Below are 23,588 nucleotides of genomic sequence, written 5' to 3'. Positions count from 1 at the left end.
AAATGGGGACAAGGCTACCTACTATTGGAGAGACAAAGATTCCTATTGAAGGGAACTGCATCTCTCCACAGGAGATCCTCCAAAAAAACAACTAATAGTGAGTACTGGTCAAAAGGCTAGGGTCTTCCAGATAAAAAAAAATATATTTTTTTCTTCTTTCTCTCTTATAACTTAACCTGAACGCAGTTTAAAACTCCCTTTGATAGAACCAATCAGGGAGGGACGGCAGTGCGACGGTGGCCGGCGTGTGGGAGCCTTAGTGCGGCGCGGGGCTCAGCCTGTCTTCCCTGTGAGCAGGGGGGGACGGCAGAGCGGCGCGCTGCACAGCGGACGAGGAGACCCACAGGCGGAGCGGAGCACAGGCGCCGCTACGGGAGACGGTCCCGGCGCGCGCCGGCCAGCGGGTCCGGAGCGCGCCGAATAGAGGACTCGGCGCGCACTGGCGGCCAGCGTGAGAGGGTTACTTACATTTAGTGGGGGCCATGTTTCTCCATTTTGGCGCCAGGCTGAGGTAAGGGATGGGTCCTCCCCCTCCCCCCCCCCCCCCCCCCCCCCCAGTAGTGTACATAGGGGAAAGTTTTTTTATAAAAGAATTAGCTCCCCCTGCTGTACTGCGTGGATAGTGCATGCATTAATATAGGAGAGGGATCGTTAGGTAACCGCTCCCTCTGCTGGTGTAATGTGTATATATACAATATATGAGGATCTCCTGAAAAGTAATCAAACTTTAAAAATTATGTTTTCAAGGGACTTCTGTTTCAACGATCCCGGAGAAAATACACGGAAGCAAGCCAACTCTAACATCGTAGCTGATTTACAGTTGGGGTGTGAGGGTTGCGAGTCGGCTGGTGTTTTATTTTTTTTTTATTTTTTTGGCCTGTTCCTTTTATAAAAAAAAAAAAGGACAGGTAATTCCAGACGGATCCAATACCTTCGCTTCCGTCATCTCCCAGTCTTTCTCTTCCTAGTTTAAAGGGTGAAAGAGCTGCGTGCTACCCTGGTAAAGGGTTTAAACAAAAAAAACAACATGTCTAAGGCAACCAAGACCTCAAAGACCTGTTATGTTTGTACGAAATGTAACAAGAAGAGCATGCGGTTTGGCAGCTCCGGGGTGTGCGACACCTGCTTAGACAAGGACGCTCCACCCGGGAACAGTGCTCTGGCTAAGGCATGGGAAGACAACCTTGCTAATAGAATCTCCAAGGAGATGGCAGAATCACACAAGCAGCAATCAGAATGGGCTGCGGGATTCTCAAAGACGATGGAGGAATTTCTCATCAGGTTAACGCCGCCCGCACACGCAGAAACGAGTGTGCGCAAAGCTGTTAAAAGAACTCTTCCTATTATACCAGAGTCTGCGGAGGAAGAGTATTTTCTTCTGGATACGGAAGAAGGGGAGTTAATTGAAACTAACCTAGATGCCGATTTTCCAGAAGAGGACTCGGCAATCTCGGGGCTGGACTCCTTAATTGACGTGGTAAAGGACATCCTCAGCTTTAAGGAAGAGGAAATCCGGGAGCCGGAAGATTTCGATTTGTTGGAATCCCAAAAGCCGCGTTCAGCAGTGTTCCCCATTCCTAAATCCCTCCAATCTCAGATGGAGGAGGCTTGGAAACAACCTGACAAACGCTTTCAATTTCCGAAACGGTTTCAAGTAACTTACCCACTATCTAAGGGTGTAATGGATAAGTGGGAGTCTCCGCCGGTAGTGGATGCTTCCCTAGGAAGGTTGTCAAAGAAGACAATCTTGCCAATTCCTAACGTAACTACTTTAAAGGATGCGTCAGACCGTAAAGTTGACACTGCGTTAAAATCAATCTTTGTAGCAGCAGGTGCAGCGCAGAGACCTGCGATCGTCTGTGCTTGGGTCAACAAGGCCATGGGTGCATGGTCCGACCATATTGTACAAGCTATTGAGGAGGAAAATAGCTTAGAAGAGATTACCCAACTGGCGGAACACATTAGAGAATCTGCTTCATACTTGTGTCAAGCTTCTAAGGATATTAGCAGAATAGCATCGCGCATATCTGCATCGGCCATATCGACTAGAAGGATTTTATGGCTCAGAGAATGGCAAGGAGACTCTGACACCAAGAAGGCGGTGGAATCCATCCCCTTTGGGGGTGAAATGCTGTTCGGACCAGAGTTGGACAAGTGGATTTCGCAGGCTACAGCGGGGAAGTCCACTTTTCTGCCTACTCCTTATATGAGAACTGCTCCGCAAACTAGGAGAGGTTATTCGGGACCAGCGTTTACTTCATTTAGATCACAGTCCTTTCGAGCCCGAGGTAGGGGTTTCGGTACACAAGCACGCAGGGGCAGAGGTAGAGGCCGCTCGCAGGCAGCAACCAGAAAGCAGGATAAACCTGCTGACAAGACCGTGGCATGACGGCCTCCCAGCTCACCTGGGGTCCCCCTTGGTGAGCGGCCGACTGGAAGGTTTTCAGGACATCTGGGCCAAAACCTCACCAGAACTTTGGGTGAACAGTTTAATCTCTCAGGGATACAAACTGGAATTTCAACAGAGGCCTCACAGTCAGTTTTTTACAACAGGATTGCCTCAGTGCCCTCAAAAAGCAAGGGCACTACGGGCAGCAATTCTCAAATTGCTACAAGCAGAGGTTATTATTCTGGTTCCCGCTTCTCAGAGAGGAACGGGGTTCTATTCCAATCTTTTTGTCGTGCCAAAGCCAGACGGGACGGTCAGACCAATACTCAATTTAAAAGTTTTCAACCAGTTTTTAAGAGTCTACAAATTCAAGATGGAATCAATCCAATCAGTCATTGCAGGCTTAGAACAGGGCGAGTTCATGGTATCCATGGACATAAAGGATGCATATCTGCATATTCCAATCTGGACTCCTCACCAGGCTTACTTAAGGTTCGCACTGGTGGCGGATCACTACCAATTCCGGGCCTTGCCGTTCGGTCTAGCATCAGCCCCAAGAATTTTCACAAAGATCATGGCGATCATGGTTGCAGGACTGAGACTGTTGGGGGTCACGATTATACCTAATCTGGACGATTTATTGATCAAGGCTCCATCTCAGAATCGACTGCTCAAGGATGTTCAGACATCCCATCAATTTCTAATTCAACATGGATGGATTGTCAATTTCCAAAAGTCCAACCTCATACCGACTCAACGGATTCAATTCCTCGGTCTCATCTTGGACACGGTCCTATTACGTGAGTTCCTACCAGAGAACAAGGTCCAGGACCTACAGAGATTAGTGGCTCAGGTACTGAGGACGCAAACCGTTTCTCTGCACCTCTGTGTGCAACTTCTCGGGAAGATGGTGGCGTTGTTCGAAGCTCTCCTGTACGGCAGACTTCATTCCCGACCATTCCAAATAAATCTCATTGCTCAGGGAGCAGGCTCGCACTGGCTTCTCCATCGGAGAATCCGACTTCAACCACAAGTACGGGTCTCCTTGATATGGTGGTCGTTACACAAGAACCTTGCAGCCGGCAAGAAATGCGGCATTTAGGATTGGAGGATCCTGACGACGGACGCCAGTCTCAGAGGTTGGGGAGCCGTCCTAGAGGACCATCAGTTTCAAGGACGGTGGACGCTACAGGAGAGCAAACTACCCATAAATATCCTCGAACTAAGAGCAGTTTACAATGTCCTTCTCTTAGCAGAAGACCTAGTCATGAATCAACACATCAGGATTCAGTCAGACAATGTCACGACGACGGCTTACATAAACCGTCAAGGAGGAACAAAGAGCAGGATGGCGTTAAAGGAAGCCACAAAGATCTTGTTGTGGGCAGAAAGACGAGACATCATTCTCTCGGCAGTGTTCATTCCAGGTGTGGAGAACTGGGAAGCAGATTACCTCAGTCGCCAGGACATGCATCCGGGAGAGTGGTGCCTTCATCCACGGATTTTCAACATGATTGTGAGAAGATGGGGTCTGCCTCAGGTGGACCTAATGGCATCTCGACAAAACCATCAGCTGCCCAGATATGTGTCAAGGACTCTAGATCCAGCAGCAGAAGGAGTGGACGCATTAACACTTCATTGGTGTTACAAGAGGGTTTACATATTTCCACCATTCCCACTCATACCCAGGGTTCTGAAAAGGGTAAAGCGGGAATGAGTGTGGGCCATTCTAATCGCACCAGATTGGCCCGCAGGAGTTGGTACTCCGACCTGCGGGGGTTACTTGTGGAAGATCCTTGGAGGTTACCTCAGAGAGAGGACCTGCTATCTCAGGGACCATTCCTACACCCCGACCTGAACAGGCTGCGTTTGACGGCGTGGCTATTGAAACCCGGATCTTAAGAAACAGAGGGATTCCACGAACGGCCATTCCTACAATGATTGCCGCTAGGAAGCCGGTCACATCCAGGCACTACTACAGGATTTGGAGACGGTACATGGCTTGGTGTCAGGTACGGGGATGGAATTCAACGAACTTCCATTTATCTCGACTTCTACTTTTCCTTCAGGCCGGTCTAGAGGGAGGGCTCAGACTGGGCTCTCTGAAGGTTCAGATTTCGGCTCTCTCCATCCTTTTTCAACAGCGGCTAGCATCCTTGCCAGAGATTCAAACCTTTTTACAGGGGGTTCTGAGGATTCAACCCCCTTTTCGTCCTCCCACGGCACCCTGGGACTTAAATTTGGTGTTAGAATATTTGAAGTCACCGACTTTTGAGCCGTTGACAAGAACAGACCTGAAATATCTCTCTTGGAAGGTCACGTTATTACTTGCCTTGGCTTCGGCTAGGGGGGTTTCTGAGTTGGGAGCCTTATCCTGTAAGAGTCCTTTCTTAGTTTTTCATGAGGATAGGGCGGAACTCCGTACAAGAGCAGACTTCCTTCCTGGTTTCGGGGTTTCACGTAAACCAGCCAATAGTGGTCCCATCTTTCCAGGGTCTCACAGATGAGGACGTGTCATTGGATGTTGTCTGAGCTTTACGGGTATACGTACAGGTTACGTCGTCTTTCAGAAAGTCGGACCATTTGTTTGTTCTTTATGATGGGCCAAAGAAGGGTTGGCCGGCATCTAAGCAGACTTTGTCTAGATGGATTAGACTTGCCATTTGGCAAGCTTATATTTCCTGTGGCAAACAGGTTCCGGTTCAGACGGGTGCTCATACTACCCGATCAGTGGGTGCCTCGTGGGCGGCTGCCAGGGGTGCTTCCACTACTCAACTTTGCAGAGCGGCGACGTGGTCTTCAGCCCACACGTTCGCAAAATTTTACAAGTTTGATACTTTTGCGTCCGGAGAATCTAAGTTCGGACGTTTAGTTTTGCAGGCCACCGACAGCACTCCCTCCCTGGGGGATAACTTTGGGACGTCCCCTACTGTATAGGACTCCAGTGTCCACTAGTGGATGAAAGAGAAAAGAGGATTTTGGTACTTACCGATAAATCCATTTCTCTGAATCCTCTAGGGGACACTGGACGCCCGCCTCGGTGCTGTCAACCTGCTGTGTTCAAAGTTCTTGTTTTAAACAGTTCGTACAAACAGCGTTACTTCTTCGGTTAAGAGTTCTTGGCCGCTGTTTGATATGTTGTACGGTTCGGTTCCTCGCCATGTGCTATAGTGTCATGTCCTATTCTCTCAGTCAAATTTTTCAAACTGAGGGAGGAGAATTGTGAAGGGGGAGGAGCCGGCTGTGCAGACAATGCTAATTTTAGATTGTGCCACACCTCCGGTTCAAGGCTTCACACCCCTACTGTATAGGACTCCAGTGTCCCCAGAGGATTCAGAGAAATGGATTTATCGGTAAGTACCAAAATCCTTTTTACTGCCATCACTAACCGTGTATATGTAATTTTACTGCCATCACTAACCGTGTATTTGTCATTTTACTGCCATCACTAACTGTGCATGTGTAAACATAATATTGATCTAGGAATGATTTAAATTATTTTGCAGATTACTTTCTGTATTAAATATAACAACACAGCGATGCAATACGAAAGATTGATACAGGACTGCTGATTGGCCTGCCAATGAACAAAGGCAACCTCCTCTTCTATAAAGCTCTATGTACTTAGTGATTCTCAGGGAAAATGTTCAGAATATTGAATACAGAAGTCATCAAATTGTTAAGGAATTAGTGATATCTCAAATTTGACCAAAACCTGCTTTGGAACCTAATTTTGTAAAATGGAGATGGCATGAATGCACCTATAATGGTTGCAGGGTGTGGTGCACATGGGCCCCTTATGCTCTCTGCTGCCTGTGCCGCAGAAATCACAGTGGAATCAGTGCAACCTCCATTTTCCCAAAGAGCTGCACATTCATAGTACTGAATTCATCTGGAAAATGTCACACCATTTTTTCTGGAGAGTGGCATACTGTATGTACAATAGACTGTGTCAGTGTCTACTGGGGACCAGGACCATCTTAACAGATACAGGCACACTTTGCAACTGCCCAGGGCCCCATGATAATTCCTGTGAATGGGTGGGTAGGGACCTCAGTGCTTTGCTTTGCCCAGGGCCTACAAAGCTATTAAGACAGCCCTGCTGGGGACCTGCGCTGTTGAGAGAGGAGGGGGCCTGCATGGAAACTACACACGGGCCCCTCCTCTTTTACCCTTCTGGTAGATGGAGTCACTCGTGGAGAGCCTTACATTGTCTTTCGAACTTTTGGGTTTAGCTAAATTTGTTTGCATCTCTTAGTTTTAGGTCAGCCGAACTGACTAATAGTTCCCTCAGAATAAGAATGAAATGAGAATGATTTTGAATGTCTGTAATACAGAAAGAATAAAGGTGAAGTGCCAGTAGATAAGTGGAGACTATTATTTATGTATATAACATCACAGATATTTTTGTAATATGTAGCTAACTTACAGATGATCCTCACTTAACTTTTATTATTGATTAGATTTATATTTCTGTTTAGAGGAATTAGCAGGATTCTGTGACGTCTGTGATAGAGTGCTGTGGTCTGTATAACTAGCACCATTAGTGTTTTTCTATTTTGTTTTTTGTTTCGTATATGAGTAAAACGGAAGCTATCAACTGCAAGTCATGCTACAAGAACACATATGGGGGGGGGGGGTCTTTCCGCCCCGTTCGCACGCAGCGGTTTATCGCTGCTGTGCGAACGGGTGCGGAATGCGCGTGCGCAACGTTGCCCGGCGACAGGGGTCGCGTTATGTCGCGACTTACAAAGGAAGCAGTCGCAGAGCCGACTGCTAAGAAGATTGACAGGAAGGAGGTGTGGCTGGGCGGATCCGGAGCGTTTGGCGACGTTTTCGGGGAGTGGTGAGTATAACGCAGGCGTGTCCAGCAGAACCGAGGGCGGAGGTGTGACGTCAAAGCCGGGCCCATCATCGTTGGATCCATCGCACAGGGTAAGTAGGTACACGGCTGGTCTTGTTCTGCTTGAAATTTTTTTAGCTTAGCAGGGCGATGCCCAAGCGATCGCAGCCATACTATGCTAAAAAACACATTCCCTCATAGGCGTGGAATAGTTGATCGCCGCAGCAGCAAAAAGTTGCTGGCTGCGATCAACTCTGAATGACCACCATGGTTCTTAGTGCTAGATAGCAACGTGAATGCATTGGATGTGTCTTCAGTACAGTTTCTCGCAGCGATTGGGTCGGAACTGCGCCGCGCATGCCAGCCTTCGTTGCCTAGCGATCGCCGCTGGGCAGGAGGGGGCTGGATGGCTGCGTTAAGCTGCCGTTTAAGGGGCGTGGGCCGCGGCGACTGCGTGACATCACACGCAGCCGCTGCAGGCCGGGGAGCGACTAGTAGCTCCCGGCCAGCACGCTAAAGCTGCGCTGGTCGGGAGCTACTCCTGAAGTGCACAGGCATCGCCGCTGTGCGATGCCTTTGCACTTCTACGGGGGGGGGGGGGGGGGGGGTGAAGGCTGGCACTGACATGCGTGCAGAGTGGATCGGGTTTCTTAGGCTACTGGACATTAGCTCCAGAGGGACGATCACAGGTTCAGCCTGGATGGGTCCCGGAGCCGCGCCGCCGGCCCCCTTACAGAGCCAGAAGAGCGAAGAGGTCCGGTGAAATCGGCGGCAGAAGACGATCCTGTCTTCAGATAAGGTAGCGCACAGCACCGCAGCTGTGCGCCATTGCTCTCAGCACACTTCACACTCCGGTCACTGAGGGTGCAGGGCGCTGGGGGGGCAGCGCCCTGAGACGCAATAAATCGATAAAAACCTTATATGGCTAAAATAAATGCATCACATATAACTCCTGGGCTATATGGATGCATTTAACCCCTGCCAAAACATACAGAAAAACGGATGATAAGGACGCCGAGAAAGGGGCGGAGCCTATCTCCTCAGCACACTGGCGCCATTTTCCCTCACAGCTCAGTTGGAGGGAAGCTCCCTGGCTCTCCCCTGCAGTCACTACACTACAGAAAGGGGTTAAAAAAGAGAGGGGGGCACAAATTAGGCGCAGTATAAACAATACAGCAGCTATAAAGGGAAAAACACTTATATAAGGTTATCCCTGTATATATATATAGCGCTCTGGTGTGTGCTGGCAAACTCTCCCTCTGTCTCCCCAAAGGGCTAGTGGGTCCTGTCCTCTATCAGAGCATTCCCTGTGTGTGTGCTGTGTGTCGGTACGTTTGTGTCGACATGTATGAGGAGAAAAATGATGTGGAGACGGAGTAGAGTGTCTGTAATAGTGTTGTCACCCCCTAGGGGGTCGACACCTGAGTGGATGTACTGTTGAAATTGCGTGACAGTGTCAGCTTTGTATAAAAGACAGTGGTTGACATGAGACAGCCGGCTACTCAGCTTGTGCATGTCCAGACGTCTCATACAGGGGCTCTAAAGCGCCCGTTACCTCAGATACAGACGCCGACACGGATACTGACTCCTGTGTCGACGGTGAAGAGACAACCGTGATTTCCAATAGGGCCACTCATTGCATGATTGATGCAATGGAAAATGTTTACACTTTTCTGATAATATGAATACCACCAAAAAAAAAGGGGTATTATGTTTGGTGAGGAAAAACTTCCTGTAGTTTTCCTGAATCTGAAAAATAAAATGAGGTGTGTGATGATGCGTGGGTTTCCCCCCGATAACAATTGATAATTCTAAAAAGTTATTGGCAGTATACCTTTTCCCGCCAGAGGTTAGGGTGCGTTGGGAAACACCCCCTACAGGGGATAAGGCGCTCACACGCTTGTAAGAACAAGGGCTCTACCCTCTCTTGAGATGGCCGCCCTTAAGGATCCTGCTGATAAAAAGCAGGAGGGTATCCTAAAATGTATTTACACACATACTAGTGTTATACTGCGACCAGCAATCGCCTCAGCCTGGATGTGCAGTGCTGGGTTGGCGTGGTCGGATTCCCTGACTGGAAATATTGATATCCTAGATAAGGACAGTATATTATTGCCTATAGAGCAATTAAAAGATGCATTTCTATATATGCATGATGCACAGCGGAATATTTGCCGACTGGCATCAAGTATAAGTGCGTTGTATTCTACCAGTAAAGTGGTCAGGGATTCCAAACGGCATTTGGAAGTATTGCCTTAAAAAAGGGGATGTACCCTAGGTCGCCTCTCAAAATAAGACGCCGTATTATCAGGCGCAGTCCTGGTTGGCAAGCGGACAAAAGGGTTCCTCTTTTCTGCTCGTGACAGAGGGAGAGGAAAATGGCTGCAGAGATCAGCCAGTTCCCAGGAACAGAAACCCTTTTCCGCCTCTGCCAAGCCCTCAGTATGACGCTAGGGCTTTACAAGTTCAGGCACGGTGGGGGCCCGTTCTCAGTGAATTTCAGTGCGCAGTGGGCTCACTCGCAAGTAGACCCCTGGATCCTTCAGGTAATATTTCAGGGGTACAAATTGGAATTCGAGACGTATTCCCCTCGCCGTTTCCAAAAGTCTGTTTTACCGACGTCTCCCGCTGACAGGGAGGCAGTTTTGGAAGCCATTCACAAGCTGTATTCCCAGCAGGTGATAATTAAGGTACCCCTCCTGCAACAGGGAACGGGGTATTATTCCACACTATTGTGGTACCGAAGCCAGACGGCTCGGTGAGACCGATTTTAAAATCTAAAATCTTTGAACACTTACATACAGAGGTTCAAATTCAAAATTGAGTCACTCAGAGCAGTGATTGCAAACCTGGAAGAAGGGGACTACATGATGTCTCGGGACATCAAGGATGCTTACCTTCATGTCAAAATTTACCCTTCTCACCAAGGGTATCTCAGGTTATGGTACAGAACTGTCACTATCAGTTCAGACGCTGCCGTAGGGAGGGTCCACGGCACCCCGGGTCTTTACTGAAGTAATGACCGAAATGATGATATTCCTTTGAAGGAAGGGAATTTTAGTTATCCTTTACTTGGACGATTCCCTGATAAGGGTAAGATCCAGGGAACAGTTGGAGATCGGTGTAGCACTATCTCAGGTAGTGTTGCGGCAGCACGATTGGATTCTCAATATTCCAGATTCGCAGCTGGTTCCGACGACTTGTCTTCTGTTCCTAGGGATGATCCTGGACACAGTCCAGAAAGAAGGTGTTTCTCCTGGAGGAAAAAGCCAGGGAGTTATCCGAGCTAGTCAGGAACCTCCTAAAACCAAACCAAGTCTCAGTGCATCAATGCACAAGGGTTCTGGGTAAAAATGGTGGCTTCCTATGAAACAATCCCATTCGGCAGATTCCACGCAAGACTTTCCAGTGGAACCTACTGGACAAATGGTCCGGGTCGCATCTTCAGATGCATCAGCGGATAACCCTGTCACCAGGGACAAGGGTATCCCTCCTGTGGTGGTTGCAGAGTGCTCATCTTCTAGAGGGCCGCAGATTCGGCATTCAGGACTGGGTCCTGGTGACCACGGATGCCAGCCTGCGAGGCTGGGGAGCAGTCACACAGGGAAGGAATATCCAGGGCTTATGGTCAAGCCTGGAGACATCACTTCACATAAATATCCTGAAGCTAAGGGCCATTTACAATGCTCTAAGCTTAGCAAGACCTCTGCTTCAAGGTCAGCCGGTGTTGATCCAGTCGGACAACATTACGGCAGTCACCCACGTAAACAGACAGGGTGCCACAAGAAGCAGGAGGGCAATGGCAGAAGCTGCAAGGATTCTTCGCTGGGCGAAAAACCATGTGATAGCACTGTCAGCAGTTTTCATTCCGGGAGTGGACAACTGGGAAGCAGATTTCCTCAGCACGACCTCCACCCGGGAGAGTAGGGACTTCACCCAGAAGTCTTCCACATGATTATAAACCGTTGGGAAAAACTCGACAGGTATTGCGCCAGGTCAAGGGACCCTCAGGCAATAGCTGTAGATGCTCTGGTAACACCGTGGGTGTACCAATCAGTGTATGGGTTCCCTCCTCTGACTCTCATACCCAAGGTACTGAGATTGATAAGATGGAGAGGAGTAAGCACTATATTAGTGGCTCCGGATTGGCCAAGAAGGACTTGGTAACCGGAACTTCAAGAGATGCTCACGGAGGATCCGTGGCCTCTACCTCTAAGAAGGGACCTGCTTCAGCGGGGACCTTGTCTGTTCCAAGACTTGCCGCGGCTGCGTTGACGGCATGGCGGTTGAACGCCGGATCCTGAAGGAAAAAGGCATTCCGGATGAAGTCATCCCTATCCTGATCAAGGCCGGGAAGGATGTAACCACAAAACATTATCACCGCATTTGGCGAAAATATGTTGCGTGGTGCGAGGCCAGTAAGGCTCGACGGAGGAAATTCAACTGGGTCGATTCCTACATTTCCTGCAAACAGGAGTATCTATGGGCCTGAAATTGGGGTCCATTAAGGTTCAAATTTCGGCTCTGTCGATTTTCTTCCAAAAAAAAAAAAGAACTAGCTTCAGTCCCTGAAGTTCAGACGTTTGTTAAAGGGGTACTGCATATACAGACTCCTTTTGTGCCTTCAGTGGCACTTTGGGATCTCAAGGTGGTTTTTGGGTTCCAAAAGTCACATTGGTTTGACCCACTTAAATCTGTGGAGTTAAAATATCTCACAGAAAAAGTGGTCATGCTGTTGGCTCTGGCCTGGGCCAGGCGCGTGTCAGAATTGGTGGCTTTATCCTGTAAAAGCCCTTATCTGAGTTTCCATTCGGACAGGGCGGAATTGAGGACTCGTCCTCAGTTTCTCCCTAAGGTGGTTTCAGCGTTCACCTGAACCAAACCTATTGTGGTGCCTGCGGCTACTAGGGACTTGGAGGACTCCAAGTTGCTAGACGTTGTCAGGACCCGGAAAATATATGTTTCCAGGATGGCTGGAGTCAGGAAATCTGACTCGCTGTTTATCCTGTATGCACCCAACTAGCTGGGTGCTCCTGCTTCTAAGCAGACTATTGCTCGTTGGATTTGTAGTACAATTCAGCTTGCACATTCTGTGGCAGGCCTGCCACAGCCAAAAAAAAAAAAAAAAAAAATCTGTAAATGCCCACTCCACAAGGAAGGTGGGCTCATCTTGGGCAGCTGCCAAGGGGTCTCGGCTTTACAACTTTGCCGAGCAGTTACTTGGTCAGGAGCAAATACGTTTGTAAAATTCTACAAATTTGATACCCTGGCTGAGGAGGACCGGGAGTTCTCTCATTGGGTGCTGCAGAGTCATCCGCACTCTCCCGCCCGTTTTGGGAGCTTTGGTATAATCCCCATGGTCCTTACGGAGTTCCCAGCATCCACTAGGACGTCAGAGAAAATAAGAATTTACTTACCGATAATTCTATTTCTCGTAGTCCGTAGTGGATGCTGGGCGCCCATCCCAAGTGCGGATTGTCTGCAATACTGGTACATAATTATTGTTACCAAAAAATTCGGGTTATTGCTGTAGTGAGCCATCTTTTCTAGAGGCTCCTCTATTATCATGCTGTTAACTGGGTTCAGATCACAAGTTGTACAGTGTGATTGGTGTGGCTGGTATGAGTCTTACCCGGGATTCAAAATCCTTCCTTATTGTGTACGCTCGTCCGGGCACAGTATCCTAACTGAGGCTTGGAGGAGGGTCATAGGGGGAGGAGCCAGTGCACACCAGGTGATCCTAAAGCTTTCTTTAGATGTGCCCAGACTCCTGCGGAGCCGCTATTCCCCATGGTCCTTACGGAGTTCCCAGCATCCACTACGGACTACGAGAAATAGAATTATCGGTAAGTAAATTCTTATTTTCTGTTATTTTGTGTCTCTAGAGAAATATTACACTGAGAGTGTCTTCTTGTAGTTTCATAACATCCAGCATAAGGTGCTCATAATACTAAATCTGTAACCTTTTTGTTGCATTCCATCCATAGCCAGCCTTGTGGATACTACTGGTCACATTCTCATCCCTGGAATTTACGATGATGTTGCCCCAGTAACCGAAGAAGAGAAAAAACTGTATGAAAGCATAGAATTTGATATGGAGGAACATAAAAACAACACAGAAGTGAACACGTTTTTGTACAACACAAAGGTGAAAAACATCTCCATAAGTATCCCATATTTACCTTCTCAGCATCAGCAATTTCATTAATAATCTCCTTTACCAGGGGTTCTCAAACTTTTTGGGCCCTATAGCAACATTTTGAAAGGGCCCCCCCGTGCTCCGCAATGGTGACAGGCAGTGGGTGAGAGGATCACAGGCAGTGGGTGACAGAGAGTGACCGGGAGAGGCAGTGAGTATAGCCAGGTAGATGGTAAAAGGCAGTGGGTGACAGGGAGAGGCAGTGGGTGATATATATAGGGAGCACTGGACTGGACTGGATGGAAAGGGGGCATTGCAATTTAGGGGGCCCTGGGCTGGATGGGAAGGGGGGCAGTGAGATAGGGGTGGGAGGTTTGAACACTCAGTTGGAGAAGGGGGTACACATTGGGCTGAATCAGGGGAGGACACTTTGACTGGTCTGGCTGGGGGGGGGGGATCTTGCTGTGGGGAGCACTTAGATGGGTGCAGTGGGCTGATTGGGGAGGGAATGGGGGAGACACTGGGCTGGCAGTGTGGGAGAGACTGTGATGGGGGTCAGTGAGATGGTGGGGGACACTGGGATGGATGGGAGGACTCTTTGTGAATCGAAAACAGAGAAAAAGATTGTTTGCTTAAATTTGTTAAATCAAACGGATTTAACCAATTTGCCTGAATGATCATCATCTGTTTTCCAGTGTTTGTGAGGAAAAGGTGGATTGTCATTTACTCCCATTTACTCCCATGCTGTACATTACCAGAATTTTGTTCCCACCAGCAGATTAGACTGATAAACCTTTAGGTGTGTACCCAGCTTTACACAATTAAAGTATTTGTATGCAGTGTTTGATTACATTACCCAATTCACAAGTCTCCTGGGAACTGAAATGAGTCACCAACTAACACAATACACTGAATAATACAAGATATTGAGCACATTTGCAGCTGAAAAAAAATGTATTGGTGAAGCTTCCATGAATAAATAAAATGTATTATATCCTCTTCATCATTATGAATAGGTGAGAAGAACGTGCTAATAGACAACAGCTAATTTGTCTATGGAATGGCACTTTATCATAAATATCTGTGGACAGAGGTAGCCCTTAACTGTCTATTAAACAGCCTTTTACTACTACTTTGCATCTATACAGTATGTCACACTGTAGAACCAAATGACTTTGCGCTTGATCAAAAAAGTACCTACAGTATTTATATACCTGTTTTCCCTGCTGCTGCTACACAATGATACTCAGCCCTTACAATCAAATACAGCCACAGAGATATAAGTAGATCAGCGCATAGGAACAGGTGATTTAAAAAAAACAAAAAAACATTTTAAATAAAACAATGTGCAATACGCATACACAGGCTGGTATTAATATACAAGCAACATATGAATCTGTAGCACGCTTAACCCCAAAAACATAAAAAAGATGCCACAATAGAATATACAGTATATTTTCAATTGTTGGACAATGCTTAAAACAATTGTTTAGTACAAACTTATGTTATAGCAGATGTTATGTGTTCACTTACAGTATTTCCCCACCTACTGTTGGCATCAGCGGCTTCCTCAGAAGTAGTATGATGCTGCTTCTGATGAAGCCTGTCAGCCTTATGAAATCAATTGGCTGAACGGCTGCCTCTGTGTTAAGGCCAGTACTGACGGGAGAGATGTGTGCTGAGCAATCTTAACACAGACCGCTCAGCACACATCTCTCCCCTGCTCAGCACAGCACAATGTGCTGAGCGAGGGGGGGGCTCAATCTAGCACCGGCGATAGCGCCGCGCATCGCTATCGCTGGGGGGCATACACACAACAGATCCGTGCATAAAATCTAAGCAATCTAGTCAGATTGCTTAGATTTTAAACACGGATCTCCGTGTGTACCCCCCTTTAGTAAAATCACTCAGATTACTACATTCTAACCTTGTAAATTACTAAAGTCATTATGCTACATCGAGCTGATTGCATAAAGCTGACTAACCAAATTGTTACTTCAATGTGCAAAAAATCTTCCAGGACTGCTATAATATAACAAATGCAAAACCATGGATCGCTTTCTGCTTGCTGCATATGCTGCTAATGTTTGCAGGGTGAATAGTTGTTGGAACTGCTCTTTTATAATCTTTTTTTTGTGCTAAGAACCGTTGTCTTTAGTAACCTGACAATTGCTTTTTCTGCATAGAATAAAATCATGGCGGTTGTTTGGAAACATAAGTTTGCACTTAACAAATGTTTAAAGCACTGTCGAATAATCTCCTATATACACTGCTCCTAAAAATAAAGGGAACACTTAAACAACACAATGTAACTCCAAGTCAATCACACTTCTGTGAAATCAAACTGTCCACTTAGGAAGCAACACTCATTGACAATCAATTTCACATGCTGTTGTGTAAATGGAATAGACAACAGGTGGAAATTATAGGCAATTAGCAAGACACCCCCAATAAAGGAGTTGTTCTGCAGGTGGTGACCACAGACCACTTCTCAGCTCCTATGCTTTCTGGCTGATGTTTTGGTCACTTTTGAAAGCTGGCGGTGCTTTCACTCTAGTGGTAGCATGAGACGGAGTCTACAACCCACACAAGTGGCTCAGGTAGTGCAGCTCATCCAGGATGGCACACCAATGCGAGCTGTGGCAAGAAGGTTTGCTGTGTCTGTCAGCGTAGTGTCCAGAGCATGGAGGCGCTACCAGGAGACAGGCCAGTACATCAGGAGACGTGGAGGAGGCCGTAGGAGGGCAACAACCCAGCAGCAGGACCGCTACCTCCGCCTTTGTGCAAGGAGGAACAGGAGGAGCACTGCCAGAGCCCTGCAAAATGACCTCCAGCAAGCCACAAATGTGCATGTGTCTACTCAAACGATCAGAAACAGACTCCATGAGGGTGGTATGAGGGCCCGACGTCCACAGGTGGGGGTTGTGCTTACAGCCCAACACCATGCAGGACGTTTGGCATTTGCCAGAGAACACCAAGATTGGCAAATTCGCCACTGGCGCCCTGTGCTCTTCACAGATGAAAGCAGGTTCTCACTGAGCACATGTGACAGACGTGACAGAGTCTGGAGATGCCAAGGAGAACGTTCTGCCTGCAACATCCTCCAGCATGACCGGTTTGGCAGTGGGTCAGTAATGGTGTGGGGTGGAATTTCTTTGGGGGGCCGCACAGCCCTCCATGTGCTCGCCTGAGGTAGCCTGACTGCCATTAGTTACCGAGATGAGATCCTCAGACCCCTTGTGAGACCATATGCTGGTGCGGTTGGCCCTGGGTTCCTCCTAATGCAAGACAATGTTAGACCTCATGTGGCTGGAGTGTGTCAGCAGTTCCTGCAAGACGAAGGCATTGATGCTATGGACTGGCCCGCCCGTTCCCCAGACCTGAATCCAATTGAGCACATCTGGGACATCATGTCTCGCTCCATCCACCAACGCCACGTTGCACAGACTGTCCAGGAGTTGGCGGATGCTTTAGTCCAGGTCTGGGAGGAGATCCCTCAGGAGACCATCCGCCACCTCATCAGGAGCATGCCCAGGCATTGTAGGGAGGTCATACAGGCACGTGGAGGCCACACACACTACTGAGCCTCATTTTGACTTGTTTTAAGGACATTACATCAAAGTTGGATCAGCCTGTAGTGTGTTTTTCCACTTTAATTTTGAGTGTGACTCCAAATCCAGACCTCCATGGGTTAATAAATTTTATTTCCATTGATAATTTTTGTGTGATTTTGTTGTCAGCACATTCAACTATGTAAAGAACAAAGTATTTAATAAGAATATTTCATTCATTCAGATCTAGGATGTGTGGTTTAAGTGTTCCCTTTATTTTTTTGAGCAGTGTGTGACTGACTAATTTCCTAACGCTGGTCAGAGTCATAGATCTGCCCAAATATGGCACTGCATACACACATATATAGGAGGACACTATACACACATACACACACATATATATATATATATATATAATGCTGATGTTACCTCTCCGCCATCTTCCCGGCCGGATGCGTCGTCCTCTCCGCGGTTCCCGGCTCCTGTGCTGGGGTTAGGAGGGCGGCTGACCCGGTCACAGGATGCCATGAGGAGGATGAGGCGGAGGATGATGCTGCCTCCCGCCGCTGCTGCGGCCACCGAGGATCCCTGGATCCCCTCTCCCGAGTCTGTCAGCCGCTGGGGGCGCACCCTGCGCATGTCACTGTCCAAAGCGCTTCCGTCTGTCACCTGCTGCTACTGCCCAGGCGCAACCCCGACTCCGAGCTGCCGCCGCCATTACCCGGACAGCAGCAGCAGGTGAGAGGGAGCGAGCATCCGGGTCACTACAGCGCCGCCGCTGCTGCTGCTCCAGCAGATTGTGCGTGTGTGTGTGTGTGGTGTATTGTGTATAGTGTGTGCATGGGGTATGTGTACAGGGTATCATGTGTGAATGGTATGATGTGTATATACAGCGCCCCTCCCCCACCCGCGGTACCACCGCACCGGCCCCTCCCCCACATGCTGCACCCTCGGACCCCCTCCCCAATCTGCTGCACCCCCACACCTGCCGCTCCCCGACCCGCGGCATCAACGGACCCCCTACCCCACCTGCGGCACCCCCACACCCGCCGCTCCACCACCCGCGGCACTCTCGCACCTGCCCTCCCCCACCCACGGCAGCCCCTCCCCCACCCGCTGGGCCTCCAGAACCCCACCCCCATTTGCGATCCCCACTCCCTCCCACCCGCAGCACCTCCAGACCCCCTCTCCCATCTGCGCACCCCTCCCCATCCGCCCCTCCCCAAACCATAGCACCTCCGGACACCCTCCCCCACCAGCGGCACCCCGGCAACGACCCCTCCCCCACCCTTCGGCACCCCCAGACCCCTTCCCCCATCCGCGTCTCAGCCGCACCCACCACTCCGCCAACCACAGCACCTAATAGGTGATTCATCGTGCCCTGCATGCGCTGTTCACGCCGTTGCAAGGATGTGCATTACACAAGAGATTATATGACTAATGATACAGTATATTGCTTCTCGCACAGGAAGAAATCCTTCAGCATTTGTGGCGATATCCCTGCCTTTCTATCCATGGAATAGAAGGAGCATTCTCTGGAACTGGGTCCAAAACTGTCATCCCATCAAAAGTTATTGGAAAATTCTCAATTCGACAGGCTCCAAATATGCAGATTCCTGTTGTGGAAAAGTTGGTACGTGATTCAAAACTATTTTACTCATCTGTACAAATAACACCCTGAGGGGTGATCATTGAGTCTTTCATACCACTAGAGGGCACACAGCGGTAAAATGTGAGAATGTTATTAACAACTTCAATAACAGAATAAATTAATGCAGCCAAACCTAACCTATTGTTATGTTCCTATATAAGGAGTCTGCATTTGTTAGCGTAGGGGGTTTAGCAGCTACAAGGGGATTCTACCCAGGTGTGGGCTTTGTGTCACCTAAGGCAAAGACTCAGCTCTGTGCCACCCCTCCTTCCCTAGTAGATAGTAGTTATCCTTTACCTCTATGACCCCCTATAATGCAGAGAACATCACAATGACCGCCATATAATACAGAGAGCATCAGTGACTGCCTTATAGTACAGAGTAGAGTGACCAGTTTACAATGCAGAGAACATTTTTGATTGCCTTACAGTATAATTACCTCTTCAGTATTTAACCCCTTCTCAAAAACTACTTTAGCATCATCATAACAAACACCAAAGTAATTAGCCCCTTTACAATAATTACCTACATAATCCCAATTATTAATTAGCCCCATCAATAATTATATTCATATAGAATAAATCCCTAATTACCTCCTTCAGTCTCATAAATTACATAACTTGCCTGTAGGAGATTTCATTAGTTCCTCCTATTGCAGCCACACAGGAGGATTCGGGAAGCAGGAAGTTCTGCCAAGGCTGCTGCTGTCAGTGATGAGAGGGAGGAGCTCTGCAGTCTATTGCTGCAAAGCACGGCCCCTAGGAGGGCATAACAAAATGCTGACTGCCCTTCGGGATCCCAGCTACTACAGCTGTATCTTTGGCATCCACTTCTTCTGTCACCCGTGGCACCCCCGCCTAGCTGCGCCTCTAATTCTATACTGGTTGCACAGAAGGATTTGTCATGCTATAATCGCTGCCCTGGTGGCACTTGTATTGGATTGCGTAGTGCTTGATATGGCACCCTGCAGTCTGTAGAGTCACCTCAGAGGCACATGCTCTGGACTAACAAATGTTAAATACCAAAAGTCAATAAAAAAAAATATATAATACACCTTGATTATTTGGGAACTGTTTAATTGAAAATGTATCAATAATATAAATAAAAAATATAGACAGAATAAACAATAATACATACATGTTTCTGAGGAAGTTGCGGTAATATTTCCATACAACAAAATGCATTAAGCACTCCAAATATCAGACGCCCTTGGGCCACTTCCTGGACCAGGATTGGTAGATGATTTTCTTACGTCCAGCATCTACTAACCATCAGCTATGACCACACTGAGATTATACCTGCCTGGCTAATGACTGAAGGGACTATTCAGCTAGTAACAAATCTCTCTGCTCACTGATTCTGGAACTCTTATTTTTCCACTTTAAGTATATCTGTTATGCAAATAACTTAGCTATCTTCCATTTGAAATAATGATGGCGAGTCCTTTTACCACTATGCGCTTTACAGACAAAAGTACACCAACCTTGGTAAATACAGCCTGTTCTTTACTGGTACAGACAGATTTTGGAGTGCTTTGCATACTTTCAGTGCATACTTTCAGAGGTGATTCTACTTCCATCTTCAAAATTGTTCATGTCATTTTGATGCATATTTTTTAATTGGTTGGTGAGTGTGGTTTTACATTTGTACTTGGACTTTTTTGGAACTGTTCTCTGTTGCTCTGCTTTCAATATTAAGCAATTGTTTGTACCTGATTCTTTCATCGAACACAAGCTTTTGTTTCCTTATTGGGTGAAATTATATCTACGCTTTAAGGGTAATTCCGGTGTCCTATATGAGTTCCTTTCTACATTATCTATAAAGCCCCGTACACACGGGGAGAGATGTGTGCTGAGCAATCTAGAACAGATCTTTCCCTCGCTCAGCATACATCTCTCCCTCGCTCAGCACACAGCGCAATGTGAGTTGAGAGAGGGTGGCGGGACCACTCATTTCACCCAGCGATGAAATGAACAACCTGCTAGATTGTGCCTGTATGCACGGCCCTATCGCTGTGGGGAATATCCACAGAGAGATCTGTGCTTAGCTTCTAAGCAATCTAGTTAGATTACTTAGAAAGTAAGCGCGGATCTCTCCGTGTGTACTCCCTTAAGCCTGTGTTTCACAAAGTCTAGTGATCCAATTCAGGCATCGTTTCTACTGTGTTAATCACTGCATTGTATGGGGCTAACGAATTCAGCCAACTGACTCTGTAAAGTTTTGTACATTCATGTGCAGTGACTGGAAGGTGACTAAACAGAAGCACAAAGATTATCTATCACATGGGTGATGTATGGGAGTGTTGTGGGCATGTTGCAGACTCAGACGCTTAATCACTTATGTTGTAGTCCATACTCTGAGGAATATTCTGCACCTAGCATGGGGATGGTTGTGACTGCAGATGCACAAAGTTGGCATCTCAGCCCTAAAGCATTCAGACGCACACTAGTACTCCAAAGGAAGGTTTTATACTAGCATTAGCATAAAGTAACATGCACGACTATGGGAAATGCACTTATGCAGAAGCGGGATACTCCGAAACGGTCCCCATGTGTCAGGTTGAGACGTTTGGCTACCACATGCTTACATTATGCCCTACCATTTACCAAAGTTGCTACAGCTGCTACTACTGCCTCTAGCATTCCATTATGTGCTCCTACTTAGCCTTTCCTTTACCAATCGCATTTGTTAGTTTCCACAGTTTAACGGCTTCGTGAATAGGATATTTCAAGCAGTTTCTGTAATGCAACCCACATCCCCTTTGCAGTGATCTTATGTTTTATGTGAATTAGCTGATCATTTACAAGAGCTCATGCCATTCTATCTTTCTTATACCATTCTTGGTTATTAACTCCTAAGCATGCACTTACTTTGCTGAACTTACACAATGAGAACCCTTACCCCTTATATCACGCGTCATCTCTGGGAAGCAGCATCTCAACCTTAAATTTATACAAATAATAATCATCATTCAGCTTAGCCGCTGCTAGTTTTAGCTTTGAACTGTTGCCCATTTTTTCTTGTCTTTACTCCCTTTGAAACACAGTGTTGTGTTACTCAAATGCACTTTTTAGATAGCACTGGAAGACTGCTTGACTTCTGTTGCAGAATATACTTCTTTGTTTAGGCATCAACTTGCAGGAAAAATTTGAAGATAAATACTACTGTGACTAGTATATGTAAACTTTAGAACAGGGTAGGCATGTGTATTACTCAAGCTGCTTTGGAGCTACACAATACAGAACATCCTGTTACAGTTTTATTTATAGGTATGCTAAAACTGTGGCAGAAAATGCTGGGATGTGTAGTTCCACAGCAGCTGGAGTGCAACCCTGCTTTAAAACATGGATACATCATGAGAAGATTCTAGAAGAGAGCACACAGTCACAATTAAAATATACTATTAAGTGCAATCTACTGCCCCTCCAGTATAGCTTCTCACGTAAAATATAGTTTCTATTTTTTTTTTTAATATTCTAGCATATGTTTCATCCATCTTACACAATTATGGGTAATATCATCTTTTCTTTTTTGTTTAACTAAAACCTGCATATGCCACATCTTCTAGCATAAAAAAACATGGCTGTTCCATTTCTCTATTAGGTAAAGAACCATCTTGAAAATGTGTTTGCTAAATTAAACAGCCCAAATAAACTCAAAGTATCGCTGGAAATTGGAGCAATGCCTTGGGTGGCAAATCTTGATGATCCTCAGTATGAAGCAGCTTCCATTTCTATAAGAAAAGGTTTGTATACATTATACTACTGTATATAGCTTCATGTAATAAGTGTGCTGCTTTGTAGCTTAAAGAACAAGCTCAAGATGGACTTTTTTCTCTTTGTTTTTATCAAAACCTTATCATATCTGTAATTGTCTGTTTTATGAGCTTCAACTTCCATGAGCCTATTAATAATATTCACAAATATTTCTGCATGTAAAAGCAGTGCATTTTTTCTATGAAAATAAGTTTCCTGTACTTGCCTGTAATTACAAGCTGATAGAAGATTTAGAGCAGCTTCCATATTCTGGACAACTCTACAAATGATTATTTTATTAATTTCTCAAATTATTTTAAAGATTTTTTTTCCTGGTTCTGGAAGTACTTTTAATAATGTCAAATTATACTGGAAAGTTGGTCCTGGTACTGTGTACTGGTGCAGAGGCACTGAGACTTCAGGCAAGCTGGCATGCATGCTACAAGTCATTTCACACTGGCATGCTGCAAGTCATGCAGTGTGGGCACGATGCACAGTCTCATAGTGTTAGCCAAGCAAAGCACTTTGAGGCAGAGCTGCTCGGCCAGGCTTTCAGGCTGGAGCGGACCACCATGCCATAGGCCCTTCTGGCATTTGCCACAAGTGTCAGGTGACAGGTCCAGCCATGGGCTACGAACACGATGGGCCAAGGTCACAGGATGATGTGGGGGTATGGTTACACCTTCCCTGCGCTCCCATGCCCTTACAGAGTCCCTTGTCCAGGTACTCCATAGAAAGCTCCTATTAAACCATCTCGGTATTCCTGCACAGGTGAGTACCATCAGAAAGCACTGGATAACTTGGGTAAAAGCATTGGGTATACAATGACTGAACAGGATAGCTATACCTTCTACTTCAGTTTCTATGAAACTTTGCTCAAAACTATAGCGTTTTTAGCAATTTGAAGTAATTACTCAAAATAAGTAAATGATTAATGGCTTATACAGTTTGTAGTATAATAAAGGATTCATTTAGCTTGTGCTCTGTAGAAGGGGGGCCATTCTGACACATTTGCACCACTGCGTGCGAACGGGTCGGAACTGCGCATGTGCGGTGGCTGAATTGCGCACGCTCGCCGTTGCCCGGCAGCAGCAGCCAGAATAAAGAAGAAAGTGATCGCTAGCGCGATCACAAGAAGATTGACAGCGGGGAGGCGTCCTGGGACGTTTACTCACCGTTTTCCGGATGTGGAGATCCGAACGCAGGTGTGTCCAGGCGTTTGGAGGGCAGACGTCTGACGTCAAATCCGGGACCTTCATC

The 23,588-nt window shown here is 47.0% G+C and overlaps 1 protein-coding gene across 6 annotated transcripts in view; it reads left to right on the top strand.

The window, feature by feature from the left end:
• The window catches only part of LOC134928073 (beta-Ala-His dipeptidase-like), a 100,900-nt gene that overhangs the window by 71,750 nt on the left and 5,562 nt on the right, over positions 1 to 23,588 (top strand). For all 6 annotated transcript variants that reach the window (XM_063923356.1, XM_063923358.1, XM_063923353.1 and 3 more), the window contains 3 exons: positions 13,220 to 13,380; positions 18,391 to 18,555; positions 22,177 to 22,318. In XM_063923356.1, coding sequence (XP_063779426.1) covers positions 13,220 to 13,380; positions 18,391 to 18,555; positions 22,177 to 22,318 — 468 coding nt within the window. The remainder of the gene's footprint in view (positions 1 to 13,219; positions 13,381 to 18,390; positions 18,556 to 22,176; positions 22,319 to 23,588) is intronic.

The sequence above is a fragment of the Pseudophryne corroboree genome, chromosome 5 (assembly GCF_028390025.1).
Source record: "Pseudophryne corroboree isolate aPseCor3 chromosome 5, aPseCor3.hap2, whole genome shotgun sequence".
NCBI lineage: Eukaryota > Metazoa > Chordata > Amphibia > Anura > Myobatrachidae > Pseudophryne > Pseudophryne corroboree.
The sequence above is the reverse complement of the archived record's forward strand: the minus strand, read 5'-3'. Positions and strand labels throughout refer to the sequence as shown.